The sequence below is a fragment of the Mobula birostris genome, chromosome 4 (assembly GCF_030028105.1).
Source record: "Mobula birostris isolate sMobBir1 chromosome 4, sMobBir1.hap1, whole genome shotgun sequence".
Lineage (NCBI taxonomy): Eukaryota > Metazoa > Chordata > Chondrichthyes > Myliobatiformes > Myliobatidae > Mobula > Mobula birostris.
Window position 1 is genome coordinate 166,487,806 of NC_092373.1, and position 20,857 is coordinate 166,508,662.

Consider the following 20,857-nt stretch of genomic DNA (forward strand, 5'->3'; position numbering starts at 1 on the left):
CACCAGCCCTTTTTGAGCCATTATCTCCTAGCTACCGGCAGACACAGTAATTGATCTCCGGTCACATGGAAAGGTTATAGTGAAGAGGAATATAAATAAGATTGCACGCTAAACATAGGCTGAATGTTTTTTTCTGTCTGCTCTCATGTGCCTGGCCAAAGGATCTTCTGTTTAAAATGGGAGAAAATGGTTCTCTTCAAGGAGAGATCAGGTGATAATGGGCCAGGCCTGTTTTAGATTAATCAGAAAAGGCTTCTGAAAAAATTAGAAGTGACTTGCATTTCATTAGTATTGCTTTTGTCATCCTTACTATCGCTGCCTCATGGGGTGTCCCTCTCTTTCAATGAATATCGGTGATATCATGGTTCTGCATTTATCGATTGGACTATTGCGTTTACGGACTATGGACTTTTTCAGACTTACGGTTTCAATATCACTCCTTCCTTTTCCTTTTTGTTGCGTGAGGGGAGGGTGTTTAGCGGTTGATGTACTGTTGTGTTCTGTTAGTTTTTTTTGGGCAAGGCAGGGTTTGTTTTTTTGTGTGGGGTGGTGTCAATGTCTCTGTTCCATTTTGTGCGGGGGGAGGGAGGTCTTTGGGGTTGATGATCAGGATGCTTTTCTTTTTTGTGCGAGGTTGGGGGTGGGTTTGATGTTTCTCTCTGAACAACTTTCATTTTCTTTCTTTGTTTTGTGACTATCTGGAGAAGACAAATTTCAGAGCTGTAAATGGATACGTGATTCGATAATAAATGAACGTTTGAACTTTTGAATCTTGCCTCTATTAACCTATTTATTGCAGATGACATCTTATTTCACTCCAATTTATCACATTACCTTAGGATGCCTGATAGTATGAGTGGTGGGTTTGAACTATTTGTCTTCAAACAATGTTTTGGTGGACATCAAATGTTTAGATTGGCAAATGAGCCTGTCCAAAAGCTATAAGCGATTCTCTGGCCAGAGATAAATATAAAATCTTTTGGCTGTGGATTTGCAAGCAACACAGACCAGAGTAAATCACCTCTGGTCAAAGACAACAACACAACTTTAACCCAAAACCTGCTGCACTGTTCCAATGGCACACTTATAGAATTTCAAAGCAGGCCAGTGAGCCCAGAGCACTTAGATTCAGGGCAAAATTTACAATGGCTTGGCATGATGCCTGACAAGGAGAAATACTTTAAAAAAATAATAATAATAAATAAGTAAACTATAATCTCAAATAGCATTGCATTTTTAAATCTAAAGGATAGAGGAAAATAAATTGCAACTCAAAGTCCTGGCTGGACTACACTTGGAGAGCCAGGAGCAATGTAAAACAGCAGACTATCAGATGGATACACTGGAGGGAGCACAGTCCAAGTAATCCAAGCAATTAAGCCACAGGGAGATATTATATAAACTACAGTTGCTTTCTCTGGCAATAAGTTGAGGTGTAATTTGACTAAAGTTTTTAAATATTAACTACAACTGACAGCATAAGTAGAAAAGGACCCTTAATGTCAAGAATACTGTAAACAATGAAAATCTTAAATAAAAGCACAATGTTGTAAACATGGTAGTCAAACAGCATCTGTGGAAAGTGACAGGTAACATTTCCAGTTCTAGACCTTCCATTAGAACTTTATTTAGCTGCTGTTTGAAAATTAAAATGAGCACTGGAAGAATCAGTGAATGGATCATCAGGTAATGCATATTCACACACAACATCAGAATAAAACAGTCTGTTCTGGATCTTCCCACGCCCTTAAACTAGAGGCAGATTAAGGAAGAAAATGTCAGGGGAGAGAGCACTTTCCCTCAATTTTATATTGAGTATAGTGTAAAAGGTCATGTGGGTCAAATGGAAAATTCCACATCTCAAAACATGAGAGAACAAGAGATGATAGTTGACTCATGTCAATTTTTTCTAAGAGCTCCTCATATGTCTAGAAGCTCCATACAATCTAAACAATATAATTTTGGATTCATATGAAAAGAAACTGATTGCTATGGCATCAAATGGTCAGAAATTGTCTTCACTCTTTTCAAATTTCAACACAAATAAAAAGCAGATAGTTTCTCTAATGAACCGACCTCCCCAAAGTTTCACACTTGGTTTGCTCAGCTGTCTATCTGAGGCACCTCACTGCCCCTGAATCTGTTGGAGTCTTCATCTTTTCCCATTCACTATGCATCCAATTTGGAACATAGAACATTGCAGCTCAGGAACAGGCCTTTCAGCTACAATGTTGTGCCAAACTAATTGAAGCAATTAAATGCTTAATCCTTTCTGCCTACATCATCTCCCTATCCCTCCATTCTCCTGCATATTCATAGCAACTTGCAAAGATAAACTCCACCACCAATGGTTTATATTTAACAATGACACCTTTGATCTTTGGGAGAAACTTGATAGCCATCATGAGGTAGATAGTCAACATCATTTTTACAGGGCAAGACAATCTAAAGTAAGAGGGTTCAGATCCACATTGAGAGGGGAAAGATTTAAAGGAGAGCTGAGGTGCAAGCTTTTCACACAGAGGGTGGTAGGTAAATGCAGTAAGCTGCCAGAGGAAATCATAAGGGAAGGATTAAGAGACAGTCTGATTCTGATTCTGACGTATGTAGCGAAACATGGATAAGAAGGGTTCAGATGAATATGGACAAAGAGTAGGCAAATAGGACTAGTTTCAATAGATCGCTTTGTCAGCATGGAGAAATTTGGCTGATAGATCCGTTTCCATGCTGAATAGCTGAATGCATCAATAAGTCCATTTCCTAGATTAGGAACATTTCATTCTTCAAGGTGACAGTGTTATAAATATTGCAGAGAGTACAGTAGATAAAAGTGAAAGTAAAGGACATATATAAAGGCATGTACAATAACAATTGTAAAGAGACATTTGGACCAGTATATGGATTGGAAAGATTTAGTGAGACTTGTGTCAATCCATGGAAATGCGACTAGCTTCTTGTTGGCATCGGCTAGTTTCCATGCTAATTCAATGACTAGGACATATTCTATTTCTGGTTGCTCCATTAGTGAAGGATGTGGAGGTTTTGGAGAAGGGGCAGAAGAGGTTTCCCAGGATGCTGTTGAATCAGAGAGTTTGGACAAACGTGTTGTTTTCTCCAGAGCAGTAGACGTTGAGGGGAGACATGACAAAAGTTTATAGTTTTATGAGAGACATAGATAGAGTAAACTGGCATATCTTTTTCCCAGGATTGAAAGGGCATGAAGATAAGGTGAGAGGGGATAAGTTCAAAGGAGATGTGTGGGAGTAGCTTTTTACACAGTGTAGTGGATATTTGGAATGCATTGCCAGGAGCTGTAGTAGAGACAAATATGCTGAAGGCATTTAAGATACTCTTAGCTAGGTAAGTTAATATGCAAAGAATGGAGAGATATAGATATTGTGTAGTCAGAAAGGATTAGTTGAGTTAGGCATTTGTTTACGAGTGTAATTATTTCATCATAACATCGTAGGCCAAAAGGCCTGTTCCTGTGCTGTACTTTTCCATGTTCTGAATCTTCCTTACTTGTAAGATCACCAAAAGTTTTATTTAAAGGAAATGGAAGAAAGATTAGAGGGCAGTGAAGAAAAAGTGTGAAGAACTCCTTCACCAAGAACACAAGGGAGAGTTAGAATTCACTAGCTCATGTTAATGTCTTCTTCTTGGAATATTTGTTAGGATTGAAAATGACCTGCTGTTCCTGCTCTTGCATTATGAGTTCTGAGATGAGCGATTAGGCCAATGTGGTGATCACAGATAAAACATTAAGAGGCTGATGAAGTAGAAGGGAGAGTAGTTAGACAAACAATGATTGACTGCTCCCCTTATTGTCTACACAGGACTTCTGCGGATTTCTGATATATGAACTCAAAGTGCTCAATGCCATTCCAAATACTTCTTCTCCATGCTGTGTAGCTAGTGGGTCTGAAAAGTGGAGGAATAAGACAGGGAACCTAGAATATAAATCAGTACGACACAGGAACAGCCCTTCCCCCTTCAGCCCACGATGTATGTGCTGACCATGATGCCAAATTAAATTAAAGCTATCTGCCTGCCCATGATCCATACCTTGCTATTCCTTGCATGTTCATTTGTGATTAGACTGGGTATTGCATTTGATCATTGTGAAAATAGGATTAGATTGTGTAACTATTTAATGGCCAGTATGGGAATATGAATCTCTTTGATTTGATGTTTAAATATCTTTACCTTTGAACTCTGATGCAACAACACAGATGGAATGCCTTGCTCTTTACAAAATCAATGGAAAATCTATTTCCACCGGCTTCACGGAAACCGCATTTACTTATTCTCTTCATGAGCTTCCTGGGAAGGGCCTCTCTGTTTCCTTCTGTCACATCCAGAATTCAGATGCTATTTCCTTTCTGAGGTGACATAAAGCTGTTAAAGGAATGATTTCATTGTGTTGGTTCAGGCAAGTGTTCTCTGCACGGGACCGGCTGTTACCCTGGGAAGGACAGTGATTTCCAACTCAGTAGGAATGCAAGGCCTCGTTGTTTTTGGATTAATTTTCAGCCTTTCAAAAGTTTGCTGTGCGGTCCCTGAAGCAAACAACAGTGCCAGCAAGACAGCTGAGAATGGAAGCAATGTCTTTGCGATGGAGAAAGGAAAAAAGACTGGGCTCAGAGAGATGATGGTTGGGAATTCATCTTCTAATGATCGTCCTGTTGCTAATAGATCTCTTCAACAGGCAAATTATGCTGTGGGAGGAATGAGTAAACTCAGCCATAAACAGAAGCTTCTTTCATACAGCAGGGTTGGAAGCAGCAAGCCAAACTTTGAAACAGCCAGGGGAAAGTAAGTACAACCACATTTTAACATCACAGTAATCATTTCTTTACTTCATTGAACTGGAGACTCTCATGGAGAGATACAGCTCAGAAATAGGTCCTTTAGCTCGTTGGGTCAGTGCTAACCATTAACTACCCATTTACACCAATTCTGCATTATAATGTCACAGTTTGTATCTCCGTATGCTCATCTGTCTGCATTTCTGAGGAATTTCCGTATCCATTTATTCTCTATGCAGATGCCCATGTTCAGGTATCAATAATCTTGGATACTAAAGAAATCAATGCATATAGGAATCAGACAAAATTATTGACAATGATGAGCCATAATCTCATTGTATGCCATACCAAGCTTTTTCGTGATTCCTATACATTTGTTCATGCAGTGTAGATGATGTTGGCAATGATATCATTTGATGTCTATTCCTGGTTATTCTGAACTGAAGGCTTTAGGAGTCAATTGTACTTATGACTGAGAAATGAAAAGGGGTTTCCTTTCCTGCAAATCATTAATAAATGACAGATTTTCTATAAACATTAGCTTTCTTTTTAATAAATTCCTGACTTATTAATTTACGGCAGTTTAAATTTCCCAGCTGCCATGACGAGAATCGAACTATTGTCTCTTTAATAATGGTCAGACCTTTGGCTACTAATCAATAAAGAAGCGGTTTCTATTTATTTTGCTATTATGGCACAAACTGTGAATGATGTTTTATCTGTCTGATTATTCATGTTGTGCACACTTACAAGAAACATATTTTGTGTTTCATCCGATGTGCTTTTCAAGTTCAATAATGTGAGAACCTATATTACCTAGATGACTCAGTGTGTGTACTATGGCTTGAAGCCAGACCAATTTTGACTCCTTGAACAAAATGCACTGAAACATCAGTACTTTTGTCAGCGATGATGGAGCAGTGAACACAAACTGGTAGTTTTCCATTTGGTACATTATTGCAAAGTGACACACCTTTCCGTCTTGAGAACCTGTGACTGGTTCAACAATAAGACCGGAAGCTAAGACCATGTAGAAGTAGAATTAGATCATTCAGCTCATTGAGTCTGCTCTGCCATTCAATCGCTGTTAGTTTTATTTTTTTGAGTTTATTCTCCAGCATTCTCCCTGTAACTCTTTCTCCCCTTACCAATCAAGAATTTATCATTCTATGCCTGAAATACATCCAATGCCTTGTCCCCCAGAGACCCCTGTGGCAACAAATTACGCAGGTTCACTACTACTATCTGGCTGAAGAAATTCCTCCTAATCTCTGTTCTAAAGGGACGTCCCTTTATTATGTACATTAAATTTATTTCATAATGACAGAAAGGAACCATTCTACCCTTTGGGTCTACACCTTCTTCTGGGGAAAACCCTTTCCCCCCTATTCTTGTTGCTCAACATTCCACTTGAAATCAGGTAACCGGTAGATGGGTAACTAGGTAAATTGGTACTATTGTCACATATACAAGCTGAAGTAAAAAAATTGTTTAGCATGTCATCCATACAGATTATTTGATTACAACAATGTATTTGTGTAGTACAAATGAAAAGCAAAAGCAGAATGCAGAGAAAAATGTTACATATACAGAGAAAATGCAGTGCTAGTAGATAATAAGGTGCAAAATCAGAATGAAGTAGATTGTGATGCGAAGAGTTCATCATTAAGACCATAAGATATAGAAGCAGCATTAGGACATTGGGCTGTTGGGTTTGCTCCAGTATTTCATCATGGCTGATCCAGTTTCCCTCTCAGCCCCAAGGTCCTGCCTTTGCCCTGTATCCTATCATGCCCTGACTAATCGACTGCAGCCTTCAATATACCCAATGACCTGGCCTCCACTGATGCCTGTGGCATTGTATGTGGCCGATCAGCGGCGTCAACAGATCTCTACAATCAAATTGTTAGAGATGCAGAATCAGAAAGGATAGCAGATACGGTACCCAAGGTGTTGTATCTAAATGCGAGTAGTTTAAGAAATAAGGTGGATGATCTTGTTGCAATACTACAGATTGCCAGGTATGATGTTGTGGCCATCACTGAATCGTGGCTGAAGGATGGTTGTAGTTGGGAGCTGAATGTCCAAGGTTCCACGTTTTATCGGAGGGATAGGGAGGTAGGCAGAGAGGGTGGTGTTGCGCTACTGGTAAAGAATGGCATCAAATCAGTAGAAAGATGTGACATAGGATCGGAAGTTGTTGAATCCCTGTGGGTTGAGTTAAGAAAGATGGCAGTTATATACAGGCCTCCCAACAGTGGCTGGGAGGTGGACCACAAGTTACAACAGGAAATAGAAAAAGTGAGTCAAAGGGCAATGGTAGTCATGAGAGATTTTAACATGCAGGTCTATTGGGAAAATACAGGTTGGTAATGGATCTCAAGAGAGTGAGTTTGTTGAATGCCTAAGAGATGGCTTTTTAGAGCAGTGTGTTGTTGAGCCTGCTAGGGGCTCAGCTATACTGGTTTGGGTGTTATGTAATGAACCGGAGGCGATTAGGGAGCTTAAAGTACAGTAAAAGAACTCTTAGGATAGGGAGAAAGTGAAGTCTGATGTAGCAGTTTTTCAGTGGAGTAAGGGAAATTACAGTGGTATGAGAGGGGAATTGGCCAAAGTAAATTGGAAGGAGCTTCTGGCAGGGGTGTCAGCAGAGCAGCAATGGCATGTGTTTCTGGGAAAAATGAGGAAGGTACAGGACATGTGTATTCCAAAAATGAAGAAATACTCAAATAGTTAAATAGTACAACTGTGGATGACAAAGGAAGGCAAAGCTATTGTAAAAGCAAAAGAAAGGGCATACAAAAAAGCAAAATTTAGTGGGAAGATAGAGGATTGGGAAGTTTTTAAAAATCATTAGAAGGGAAAAGATGAAATATGAATGCAAGCTAGCAAATAATATCAAAGTGGATAGTATAAGTTTTTCATGTTAAAAATAAAAGAGAAATGAGAGTGGATATAGTTCCTCTAGAAAATGGGGCAGGAGAAATAATAACGGGGGACAAGGAGATGGCTGATGAACTAAATGAGTGTTTTGCATCAGTCTTCACTGTGGAAGACTCTAGCAGTACACCTTATGTTGTAGTATGTGAAGGAAGAGAAGTGGGTACAGTTACTGTTACAAGAGAGAAGGTGCTCAAAAAGCTGAAGGACCTAAAGGTACACAAGTCACCAGGACCAGATGAACTACACCCTAGGGTTCTGAAAGAGGTAGCGTTAGAGATTGTGGTGGCATTAGAAATGATCTTTCAAAAATCATTGGACTCTTGCATGGTGCCAGAGGACTGGAAAATTGCAAATGTTACTCCACTCTTTAAGAAAGGAGGAAGGCAGCAGAAAGGAAATTATAGACCAGTTAGCCTGACCTCAGTGGTTGGGAAGATGTTAAAGTCAATTGTTAAGGATAAGGTAGGTGATGGAGTACTTGGTGACACAGGACAAGATTGTACAAAGTCAGCATAGTTTCTTTCAGGGAAAATCCCACCTGACAAACTTCTTGGAATTCTTTGAGGAAATTACAAGTAGGATAGATAAAGGGGATGCAGTAGATATTGTATATTTGAATTTTCAGAAGCTATTTGACAAGGAGCCACACATGAGGCTGCTTACCAAGTTAACAGCCCATGGTATTACAGGTATTACTAACATGGTTAGAGCATTGGCTGATTGGTAGGAGGCAGCAAGTGGGGAAAAAAAGGATCCTTTTCTGTTTGGCTGCCAGTGACTAGTGGTGTTCCGCAGAGGTTGGTGTTGAGTTATAAATGATTTAGGCGATGGAATAGATAGCTTTGTTGCCAAGTTTACAGATGATACAAAGACTGGTGGAGGGGCAGGTAGTGTTGAGGAAACAGGTAGGCTGCAGAAGGACTTAGACAGATTAGGAGAATGGGCAAGAAAGTGGTAAGTAAACTACAATGTTGGAAAATGCATGGTCATTTTTTAAATGTGGAGAATATCCAAAAATCTGAGATGCAGAGGGACTTGGGAGTCCTTATGCAGAACACCCTGAAAGTTAACTTGCAGGTTGAGTCAGTGGTGAGGAAGGCAAATGTCATGTTAGTAATCATTTCAAGAGATCTAGAATACAAGAACAGGGATGTGATGCTGAGGCTTTATAAGGCACTGGTGAGGCCTCACCTTGAGTATTGTGTACAATTTTGTGCCCTTCATCTTAGAAAATATGTGCTGGCATTGGAGAGGATCCAGAGGAGGTTCACAAGGATGATTCCAGGAATGAAAGGGTTATCATATGAAGAACATTTGATGGCTCTGGGTCTATACTCACTGGAATTCAGAAAGATGAGGGGGGGATCTCATTAAAACCTTTCGAATGTTGAAAGGCCTAGACAGAGTAGATGTGGAAAGGATGTTTCTCATGGTGGGAGAGTCTAGGACAAGAGAGTACAGCCTCAGAATAGAGATGGAGAAAAATTTCTTAGCCAGGGTGGTGAATTTGTGGAATTTGTTGCCACATGCAGCTGTGGAGGCCAGGTCATTGAGTGTATTTAAGGCAGAGATTGATAGGTTCTTGACTAGACAACAAGGTTAAGGGGACAAGGCCGGGAACTGGGGCTGAGGAGGAGATAAGAAAAAAGATCAGCCATGATTGAATGGTGGAGCAGACTCAATGGGCCAAATAGCCTAATTCTGCTCCTATGTCTTATGGTCTTTTGGAATTCCACAGATTCCCCTTTTCTGGCTAAAGAAATTCCTCCTCATCTCCATTCTAAAAGGACAACCTTCTATTTTGAAGCTGCGTCCTTTGCTCTTAGACTCCCTCACCATAGGGAACGTCCTCTCCACATCCACTCTATTGAGGTCTTTCAGTATTCACTAGATTTCAATGAGGTTACCCCTCATTCTTTTGAATTCCAGTGAATAGAGGCCCAGAAAACTATTATATGCCCTCTCTTTGGCTATTATGTTGGCTTTGACTTCTCCTGTCAGCCATGGTTGTGTCATCCTACCTTGAGTATACTTGTCCACTTTGGGATGTATATATCCTGTGCCTTCTGAATTTCTTGCAGAAATTTCAGCCATTGCTACTCTGTTGTCATCCCTGCCAGCATTCTTTTCCAAACAATTTTGGCCTGCTCCTCTCATGCCTCTGTAATTCCCTTTATTCCCCAGCTATAATCTTTTTTTAGCCATGATTCCATGATGCCCACAACATCATATACGCTAATCTGTAATTGTGCAAGTTCATCTACATTATTCAGTATACGGCACACATTTAAGTATAACACCTTCAGTCCTGTATTCACCCTTTTCGATTTTGTCTGACTTCTACATTGCAACCCATCCCGTTGACTGCAATTTTGCCAGATCATTAGCCTCTCCTTCCTAGCAGTCTCACTACACACACACTGCCTCTGTTTATAAACCAACTACCTCATCCTCAGCCCTATCACTCTGGTTGCCACCCCCCTGCCAAATTAGTTTAAACCCTCCTGACCAGCTCTAGAAAACCTGCCCGCAAGGATATTGGTCCCCCTTGGGTTCAGGCTTTACCTGTTCCTTTTGTACAGGTCATACCTTCCACAGAAGAGAACCCAATGATCCATAAATCCGAACCCCTGCCCCCTGCACCAGTTCCTGCCAAATCACATGTGGCACAGGCAGCATCCAGAGATATATATACCAAGTCTTCTAGCTGCTGACCTTCCCCCTTGAGAATACTGTGAGACATCCCTGAACTTCGTACCTGGGAGGCAACATACCATCCGGGTGTCTCTATCATGCCCACGGAATCTCATCTCTATTCCTCTGACTATGGAATCTCCTATCACCACTGCAGTCCTCTTCACCTTTCTTCTCTTCTGAGCCACAGCACCAGGCTCAGTGCCAGAGACCTGGCAGGTTGTCACCCTCAACTGTATCCAAGGCTGCCCATTTCCCTTCCTTCTCCTGACAGTCACCCTGTTACATGCCTCCTGCAACCCAGGGGTGAATACCTCCCTGCAGCTTCTAGCTATCACCAAAAAGTCATCGAGCTGTAGTTCCAGTTCCTTAACACATTCTCTAAGGAGCTGCAGCTTGGTGTATTTGGTGCCGACGTGGTAATCACAGAGGCTGGAGGTCTCCCAGATTTCCAACATCTCACGCAAAGAACACAAAAGAGCCCTGGAGTCATTCCCACTGCATTAACTATGCCCTAGCAAACGAGGAATAAAAAAATGAAGAAAAAAAACGAGAAACTTACCACATAAGAGGTCCGTTCAAGATTCTTATGACAGTGAGATAGAAGCTGTTCTTGACCCTGATGGTACGTGTTTTCAACATTTTAAAATTTCTGCTTGATGGAAGGGAGGAAAACAGAGAATGACTGGGGTGGGATGGATATTTGATTGTGTTGGCTGTTTTACCAAGGCAGGAGAAGTGTAGACAGAGTCTGTGGAGGGGAGGCTGGCTTTCATGATGGACTGCAGCGTGTCCACACCTCATTGGTACTCTCATCTCACAATTCTGGCTTTGGAATTCCTTGAGATATAGCTTCTTGCAAAAAAAATTACGATTGCCATGTCCTGTTGTGTGAAGAATTCGGTGCTGACAATGGTCCTAATCCATCTGGTTCAAATGTAGAGGACATAGTCAATGTTTCAGGTTTAAGTATTGCATCAGGACATTTTTGGTCCAGAATCTGCAGTTTCTTTGTTTTTTTCATAATCTGGATAGCTCGACACTTTGATGGTATCTGACTGGCAGACGTTCTGGACCATTGAATATTATTAAGATATTATATGCACAACACATTTTTAATTCACCTTTTTTTTAGATGTTATACAGTAGCATAATTGCATTCCCAGTGTACCTGGTAAGTTTAAAGGAAGAGTGGGAAGTGGTGCCACAGGGTGCTGACATGAAGTGTGGGAACTGAGGCGCTAGTGAGTGGAGAGGGAATGTTGCAGGCATCATCTAGTGGAACTGATGGTGAAATATTGGTGTTTCTGAATAGTCAGAAACTATAATGTACTATTCTAATTGTACTTTATTGGTGTTTTACTGGCGATTGAACTGGGGTTGTGCTGCACAATGCTGCCATCTGCTGGTCCATAGTTATATGAAAGCAACAGAAACAAAAAAAGTTGGACTCCACCAAAGTGCTTTGAAACACTTCAGTTGTTCCTCACTCAGCCCCTGCAGCTGGAAAGTTAATGCTTTGGTCAAACCACTTTATTTACCTCTTCTCCTCCAGGTGCTTACCTTTATGTGCCTGTCCTAAATCCTCTCAATAACAGGCTATTTAACAGTGGGAGACATCTTAACTGTTTAGATTTGGATTTAGATTCAGATCAGTTTATACCTAGTCATAGTCATAGTCATAGTCATACTTTATTGATCCTGGGGGAAATTGGTTTTCGTTACAGTTGCACCATAAATAATGAATAGTAATAGAAATAGTAATAGTAATATTACTATTAGTAAATAGTAAATAGTAATAGTCATGGAAATAATAAATAGTAATAGAAAAATAGTTAAATAGTAATATGTAAATTATGCCAGTAAATTATGAAATAAGTCCAGGACCAGCCTATTGGCTCAGGGTGTCTGACCCTCAGGGAGGAGTTGTAAAGTTTGATGGCCACAGGCAGGAATGACTTCCTATGATGCTCAGTGTTGCATCTCAGAGGAATGAGTCTCTGGCTGAATGTACTCCTGTGCCCACCCAGTACATTATGTAGTGGATGGGAGACATTGACCAAGATGGCATGCAACTTGGACAGCATCCTCTTTTCAGACACCACCGTGAGAGAGTCCAGTTCCATCCCTACAACATCACTGGCCTTACGAATGAGATTGTTGATTCTATTGGTGTCTGCTACCCTCAGCCTGCTGCCCCAGCACACAACAGCAAACATGATAGCACTGGCCACCACAGACTCGTAGAACATCCTCAGCATCGTCCGGCAGATGTTAAAGGACTTCAGTCTCCTCAGGAAATAGAGACGGCTCTGACTCTTCTTGTAGACAGCCTCAGTGTTCTTAGACCTGTCCAGTTTATTGTCAAGTATATACACCGGGGGTACTGAAATTCCTTATTTGTGTGAGCTCACAGAGTAAACACTTTTTATGGTAATAATAAATCCAACAATAAATGCAGTGATGAGTCTAAAAACAACAGAATGTAGAGTAATCTGAGGTAGTGAATAAAAAAATGCTGAAGTGACAATAATGGAGTAAGAGGTGTAGAGTTAAGAGTCTGAGAATTTGGCAACAGCACTGGGAAGGGGATGTTTCTAGCTGTTGTTCCCTTTCCCAGAAATAGACATCACACATTTGTAAACTCTAGCAAAGGTGTGATCTGAAGGGAGAGTGCTAGAAGATTATCCATCATGTTCCACTGTCCCCCAGGTCTACATGTGCTGAGATGCTGGAAGTCTGAAATAAATACAGTAAACTTTGGAAACACTCAGCACATCAGGCCACCTCTGTGGAAGGAGGAAATGAGTTAATTCCTCAGCCCATCTTATCTATGTCTGTCACAATTTTAAACATTTCTGTAAGGTCACCCCTTATTCTCCTACGTTCCAAGGAATAAAGTCCTAGCCTGGTGGACCTCACCCCGATAACTCGGGCTCTCTCGTCCTGGCACCATCCTTGCATATCTTTTCTGCACTCTTTTGAGTTTAACCACATCTTTCCTATGATAGGAGGACCAAAACTGTACACAGAGCTCCAAGAGTGGCCTCCACAATGTTATGCAGCTGTAGCATAACATTACAACCCTGACTGGTGACTCAATGTTTTAGGACCAGCTTCTTCCCCTCTGCCATCAGACTCCTGAGCATCCATGAACCCAGTGACACTACCTCACTATTCCTCTTTTGCATCATTTATATATTTATTTTTGTTGTAACTTTTGTAATGTCTTATGCCTGCAATGTAATGCTGCCACAAAACAATTTTCATGACTTATGTTGGTGACAATAAACCTGTTTTTGATTTTGAACTTTATTTTACCGCCTTGTCTACCTTTACCAGCAACTTCAATGAGCTATGCACTTGTACTCCGAAGTTCCTCTGTTCCATTACACTGTATAGTGGACATAGTATAATTCATAGCATAGGTCCTATATTGTTTCACTTTCCAAAATGCTTCACCTCACACTCGTTTGTATTGAAATCTTTTTGCCACTCCTCAGCCCACTTTCCTAACTGATCAAGATTCCCTTTGTGATCTACAATGATTTGCTACACAATCAACAGCACCTCCTAATTTCATATCACCTGCAAACTTTCTGATCAAGCCTTGTGCATTAATGACAAACAATGAATCACTGGCCTCCATTCTGAGAAACAACCTTCAACCATCAACCTCTGCCTTCTACCATGAGCAGAACTTGAATCCACTTAACCCGCTCTCCCTGGATTCCATATGATCAAACCTTACGGACCAACCTACCATGTGAGTCCTTGTCAAAGGCCTTGCTAAAGTCCAAATCTTCTGCCCTACCCTTATCTGCCTTTATGGTTCATCAAGCATGACAGTCCCTACACAAAGCCATGCTAACTCTTCCTAATCGGACTCTGTCTAGCCAAATGCTGCTAGATTCTGTCCCTTAGAATTCCCTTCAGTAACTTCTCCATTACTGATGTTAGGATAACTGGACTTACGGTTCCCTAGCTTGTTGATACTAACTTTTTTAAACAATGGAACAACATTGTCACTTTCCCGTCTTCTGGAATTTCACAAGCAGCTGATGATGAAACAAATATCTCCACAAGGACCTCTGTAATTTCTTCTCCAGCTTTCCATAAAGTCTAAGGCTGCACTCTGTCAGGCCCTGAAGAACTGATACTTGGACTTGCATACAAATGTAAGGTTGTCAGCAAGAGAACTGAGGATGGAGAATCTCTTGAATGACTGTAATGTATCTCCTCCACAACCACTCCCGGCAAGACGTTCCAGGCACCCACCACCCTCTGTATAAAGAACTTAGATCTGACATACTCCACTCCATACTTTCCTCCAATCATCTTAAAAGTATGTCCCATGAAGCTATCCAATATCTAAATATCCCTGGTTGGGTCTGTACTCTGGAACTCCCTACGCAACAGTGTTGTGGCGATAGCAGTTAAAGATGATGGCTCACTACTACTTGTTGTTAAAAAGGCGTATTGTCTGTTGGCTTTCATTATTTATTTATTTAGAGACATAGCACCAAATTGACCTTTCGAGGCACGCCACCCAACAGCCCACCAATTAACCCTACCCTAATCACGAGACAAATTACGATGACCAATTAACCTACTAACTGGTAGGTCTTTGGATTGTGTGAGGAAGTTGGAGAACACAGAGGAAACACACGTGCACATGGGAAAGAACGTACAAACTTGCTTACAGAGGACGCAGGAATTGAACTATAAACTCTGACACCCCGAGGTGTACTAACATTGTGCTAACCACTATGCTACCATTCAGCCTCTGGTCAGGGGATTGAGTTGAAGAGCCACAAGGTAATGTTGCAGGTCTATGAGGCCCTCCTTTGGTCAGAGTGGACCATGGACATTGTGTCTTAGCTCTCTACGTGATACATAAGCCAGGGCAGTACAACATGGAGAGGCAGACATTGCCCATGCAGCTGGCTCCCCCTCTTCACACAGCTGATGAATCCAAAGGAACAGCTGAGACCAGTACAGATTGGCAGGAGTTGCTGGTCAGTGTTGAACTCAATGTAGGACTGCCTTAGGGACTCCAGCTCCATATCTTTCCTCAGAATTTACTCCCAAAGCCTTCCCCATAAGTGGGTTTAACTACACGACCATGAAGGATTAAGATCAGGGTTTTCCTTCTCTTACATGAGCTTCCAACAATGGCTGATGAGCCCCCTCAGCCTGAAGTGACTGGTTTTAAGGCATCAGTATCCCACCTTCGCCCTTTCTCCTGTCAGTAAAAACAGTTCTGCTGGGCTTAGTAGCTAAGCCACATGTGAAGGTCAGGAGCCAGACTTGGTTGTCAGAGGCTATTTGAAACACACGCCATTGGGAGCATTTAATAAGTAGTGGGAACTTATCCCCACTACCTCCCCCAGCAAAAACAACCTTAAGGAACTAAGTCTATAATATACAGTTCTATAATAAGCTCATTAGATCACACTTAGAGCATTGTGGTCAGTTCTGGTTGCCTCATGATAGGAAGGATGTGGAAGTTTTAGAAAGGGTGTTGAAGGATGTGGCCTGGATTAGACAGCACATCTTATGAGGAAAAGTTGAGTAAGCTCGGACTTTTCTCTTTGGAGCTAAGGAGGATGAGAGGCAATTTGATTGAAGGGTATAAGATTATGACAGGCATAGATATAGTGGCAATGGCCAATACCAGAGAACACAATATTAAGGTGAGTGGATGAATGATTAGGGGAGACATCAGAGGTAGGTTCTTCACACAGAGAGTACTGGCTGGTGGGTGCCTGGAAAGTACTTCTGGGAACGATGGTGGAAGCTGAAACAATCGAGACACAAGAAAATCTTAGATATGTTCATGGCTGAAGAAAAATGCAAGGTTACAGCTGTGAAAGAGGGGAGGGTGATATTGATCATGGGGTTAGAACAACATTATGGGCTGAAGGGCACATACAGTGCTGTACTATTGTATATTCTGTGTTCTAAATTCAATGTTCCAGTGTTATTGGGGAGGGTGTATGAATGTTGGCCTTGCCAGCGATGGGATGGAGAATTTGGAATTAAATTCAAAACATAACCTTAAATGAATTTTGCAGAACTCATTATTTTCCAGAAGAAAATCCACCAAATTTCCCATTTAAACTTAACGAGTTTACTCCAGTTGTTACATCTGGGATATAGTCAAGTTGGAATGGATGATCCAGTCAGAAGTGAAGAGACGATGAAGAAACTGGCTCACAAAGACCAAATCAGTCTGAATGAGAAGAGTCACCCAGTAACAGTGATGTCATCTAACTGCCTGAGCAGCCAATCACATCAGAGATATTTCAAGGACAACAAATCTGTAAAATTATAAAGAATGATTTTATTACAACAAAAAACTTACAAGAAGCAAAATAAAGACTGGACACAGACATTGGGCTAAAATAGAAACTGAAGTATAATAAACCAACTTTTTAAAACTTTTTTTTAGGACTTTCAGAACTATGGAATTTGCTGATGATATTATGACAAAATGAAATATTACATATGGAAAAAATTCAGCGCTAGATTAGATTGGTGGCAATTGTGACTTAGTTAAACATTCAGAAACAACTGAGTCAATCATGTTTTTAACATTCTCAATGGTTTATAAGCAAGAAAGGTGGGAAAATGTTGAAGTTCATGTCAACTTGCAGATTTTTTTATCATCTGTGATTGGGGAGAGTCAACAGAACACTCTGTGAAGATCAGAGTACAGTATCACTGAGACTAATTTCTGCATTTATAGGGATATGAGTTATCATTGCCTAGTGTAAAGAAATAGAATTAGTGACAGAGCATCATTCTAACACATATCCTAGACATGTTTGGTGTTTGGAACTCAAGCTGGTCCCCTCCATGAGTCCTGATGAAAGGTCTTGGCCCACAACTTTGATTGTTTATTCCCCTCCATAGATACTGCCTGACTTGCTGGATTCCTCCCGCATTTTATGTGTCTTGCTCAAGATTTCCAGCCTCAGCCGAAATTCTTGAAATTATTATTTGTCCCTCTGCAATTAGTCTGTTCCTTCTCATCATCCCTTAAGGGTTGACACAGTGGCATACATCTCCATATCTTCTGACAACCTTGCCTTCATGGGTAATTGTAGTTGTGAAGCTGACAGGATGGTCTCCATTTACTGCATATCATCCAGGTTGAAAGTAATCTCTCTGGTCTTGTTTTACAGAAACTGGTGCGCTTATGTTCATACAAGACTCTCGCCTACGGTGACAATAGAAAACGTGCAGAGCCATGTATTGATAACATCAAAGTCATGTATTTTGAAAATGAGGAGCTGCCTACCCAGGTATGCAGCATTATTTGTTAATATCATTTGTCCAAAAACATAGCCTCATTTATCAAGATTGCAAGAAGATCTGATGCTTATCATCATGAGTAGTTAAGTCAGAGATAGGTAGAGAGAAATTCTTCCCATTGGTGAAAAGGTCAAGAACCTGGAGATATGGAATGTGGGTGACTGGAAAAAAAACAAGAAGTGATGACAATTAATTTCATATAGTGAGTGCTTAGGATCTAGAACGATTGCTTAGGGTTGGTTAGGGAGTGATGTCATGAGGGAGCATGATGTATTGGGGGTAGGGTATTGACGGATAGAAAATTGGTTGGTAGACAGGAAACAAAGAGTAGGGATTAACGAGTCCCTTTCAGAATGGCAGGTGGTGACTAGTGGGGCAAGGCTTGGTGCTGGGACCACAGCTATTTACAATATACATTAATGATTTAGATGAAGGGATTAAAAGTAACATTAGCAACTTTGCAGATGACACAAAGCTGGGTGGCAGTGTGAAATGTGAGGAGGATGTTATGAGAATGCAGGCTTGGACAGGTTGGGTGAGTGCGCAGATGCATGGCAGATGCCGTTTAATGTGGATAAATGTGAGGCTATCCACATTGGTGGCAAGAACGGGAAGGCAGACTACTATCTGAATGGTGTCAAGTTAGGAAAAGGGGAAGTACAACGAGATCTAGGTGTCCTTGTTCATCAGTCACTGAAGGTAAGCATGCAGGTACAGCAGGCAGTGAAGAAAGTTAATGGCATGTTGGCCTGCATAACAAGGGGAGTTGAATATAGGAGCAAAGAGGTCCTTCTGCAGTTGTACAGGGCCCTGGTGAGACCACACCTGGAGTATTGTGTACAGTTTTGGTCTCCAAATTTGAGGAAGGACATTCTGGCTATTGAGGGAGTGCAGCGTAGGTTCACGAGGTTAATTCCCGGGATGGTGGGACTGTCATATGTTGAAAGATTGGAGCAACTGGGCTTGGATACACTGGAATTTAGAAGGATGAGAGGGGATCTGATTGAAACATATAAGATTATTAAGGGATTGGACACGCTAGAGGCAGGAAACATGTTCACGATGTTGGGGGAGCCCGGAACCAGAGACCACAGTTTAAGAATAAGGGGTAGACCATTTAGAACGGAGTTGAGGAAAAACTTTTTCACACAGAGAGTTGTGGTTCTGTGGAATGCTCTGCCTCAGAAGGCAGTGGAGGCCAATTCTCTGGATTCTTTCGAGAAAGAGTTAGATAGAGCTCTTAAAAAAAGCAGAGTCAAGGGATATGGGGAGAAGGTAGGAAAAGAGTACTGATTGTGGATGATCAGCCATAATCACAGTGAATGGCGGTGCTGGCTCGAAGGGTTGAATGGCCTACTCCTGCACCTATTGTCTATTGTCTATGTGTAATCAAGACATGGCTTACTCCCGACATACCAGATATGGTGATCAGATTTGCGGGCTTCTTGATTCACAGGATGAACCGACCTGCTGATTTGGAAAAAGCAGAAGGTGGAGGTGTGAGTTTCATGACAAACTCTCAGTACTTCATTGTGACGGATTTATCGAACACATGTTCCCCTGATCTTGAACACCTCAAAGTCCAATGCTATCCATTCTATTTACCTAGGGGGATTTCCTCCATAATCCTGATTGCTGTTTACATACCACCAGCAGCCAACTATAATCAAGTGCTTGAAACACCGCAAGATGTCATCCCTAAACAAGAAACAGTCCATCCCAAAGCATTTCAAATCACAGTTGGGTGTTCAAACAAGCTTGTGTGAAGAAAACCCTGTCCAATTACCATCAGCATAAAACCTGTAGCACCAGTGGTCCTAACACACTAGACCACTGTTTTACTAAGTTAGGGAATGCTTATCATTCCATGCCCAGACCACATCTCAGTAAATCTGATCACTTGGCTGTCCTTCTCCAACCTGCATACAAGCAGAGCTCAAGAGCAAAGCTCTAGCGATCGGAACCATAAAGAGGTGATCATGGGAGGCAGAGAAGCGGCTATACGGTTGTCTTGAGTTAGTGGACTAGGCTGCGATCGAGGACTCATCTGTGGATCTGAATGAATACATGATTGTTGTCACGGACTTATAAAAATTGTTATAGATGAGAGTCTCCCCACAAAATCATTTAGCATCTTCTTCAACCAGAAGCCCTGGATGAACCATGAGATCCACAATCTGCTGAGGGCCAGGTCAGAGACATACAAGTCTGGTGACCAAGAAAGTTACGAAAGATCCAGGTACAATCTCTAGAATGCCATCTCACAGGTGAGGTGGCAATTCCAGTCCAAACTTGAATGAATGAAGGATGTTGACAGTTGTGGCAGGGATTGAATGCTATCACCTCTTATAAATTAAAATAAAGCAACATAGATGACAACAGGGCTTCACTTCCAGATGAGTTCAATACCTGCTGCGAGACATAGAGTCAGAGAAAAGTATAACGAAGAAATAGGCCTTTCGGCCCATCAGGTCCATGCTGAACCATTTAAACTGCCTACTCCCATCGACCTGCACCTGGAACATATCCCTCCATACCCATACCCCTATCATTCATGTACCTATCCAAACTTCTCCTAAACATTGATATCGAGCTTGCATGCACCACCTGTGCTGGCAGCTCATTCCACACTTTACAACCTTCAGAATGACAAAGTTTTCCCTCATGTTTCTCTTAAACCTTTTACCTTTTACCCTTAATCCATGCCCTCTAATTGTGGTTCCACCCAACCTCAGTGGAAAAAAACCTGCTTGCATTTACCCTATCTGTATCCCTCCTAACTTTGTATACCTCTATCAAATCACCAGTCAATCTTTTACGTCCCAAGGAACAACGTCCTTTGTTCTAGCACACTCCTCAGTGCCCTGCCATTCACTGTGTAAGACCTATCCTGGTTGGTTTACCAAAGTGCAACACCTCACACCTGTCTGTATTAAATTCCATCTTTAATTTTTCAGGCCATTTTCCAGCTGGTCCAGATCCCACTGCAAGCCCTGATAGTCTTTCTTGCTGTCCACCACACCCCCAATCTTGGTGTCATCCTTAAATTTGCTGATCCAGTTTATCACATTATCATCCCAATCATTGGTATA

The 20,857-nt window shown here is 41.4% G+C and overlaps 1 protein-coding gene across 2 annotated transcripts in view; it reads left to right on the plus strand.

Moving 5' to 3' along the window:
• Positions 1–4,397: 4,397 nt before the first annotated feature.
• LOC140196734 (multimerin-1-like) overlaps positions 4,398–20,857 on the plus strand; it is a 68,694-nt gene continuing 52,234 nt past the window's right edge. For both annotated transcript variants that reach the window (XM_072256431.1, XM_072256432.1), the window contains exons 1-2: positions 4,398–4,815; positions 17,636–17,755. In XM_072256431.1, the coding sequence (XP_072112532.1) occupies positions 4,499–4,815; positions 17,636–17,755 (437 nt within the window). In that variant the 5' untranslated portion in view covers positions 4,398–4,498. The remainder of the gene's footprint in view (positions 4,816–17,635; positions 17,756–20,857) is intronic.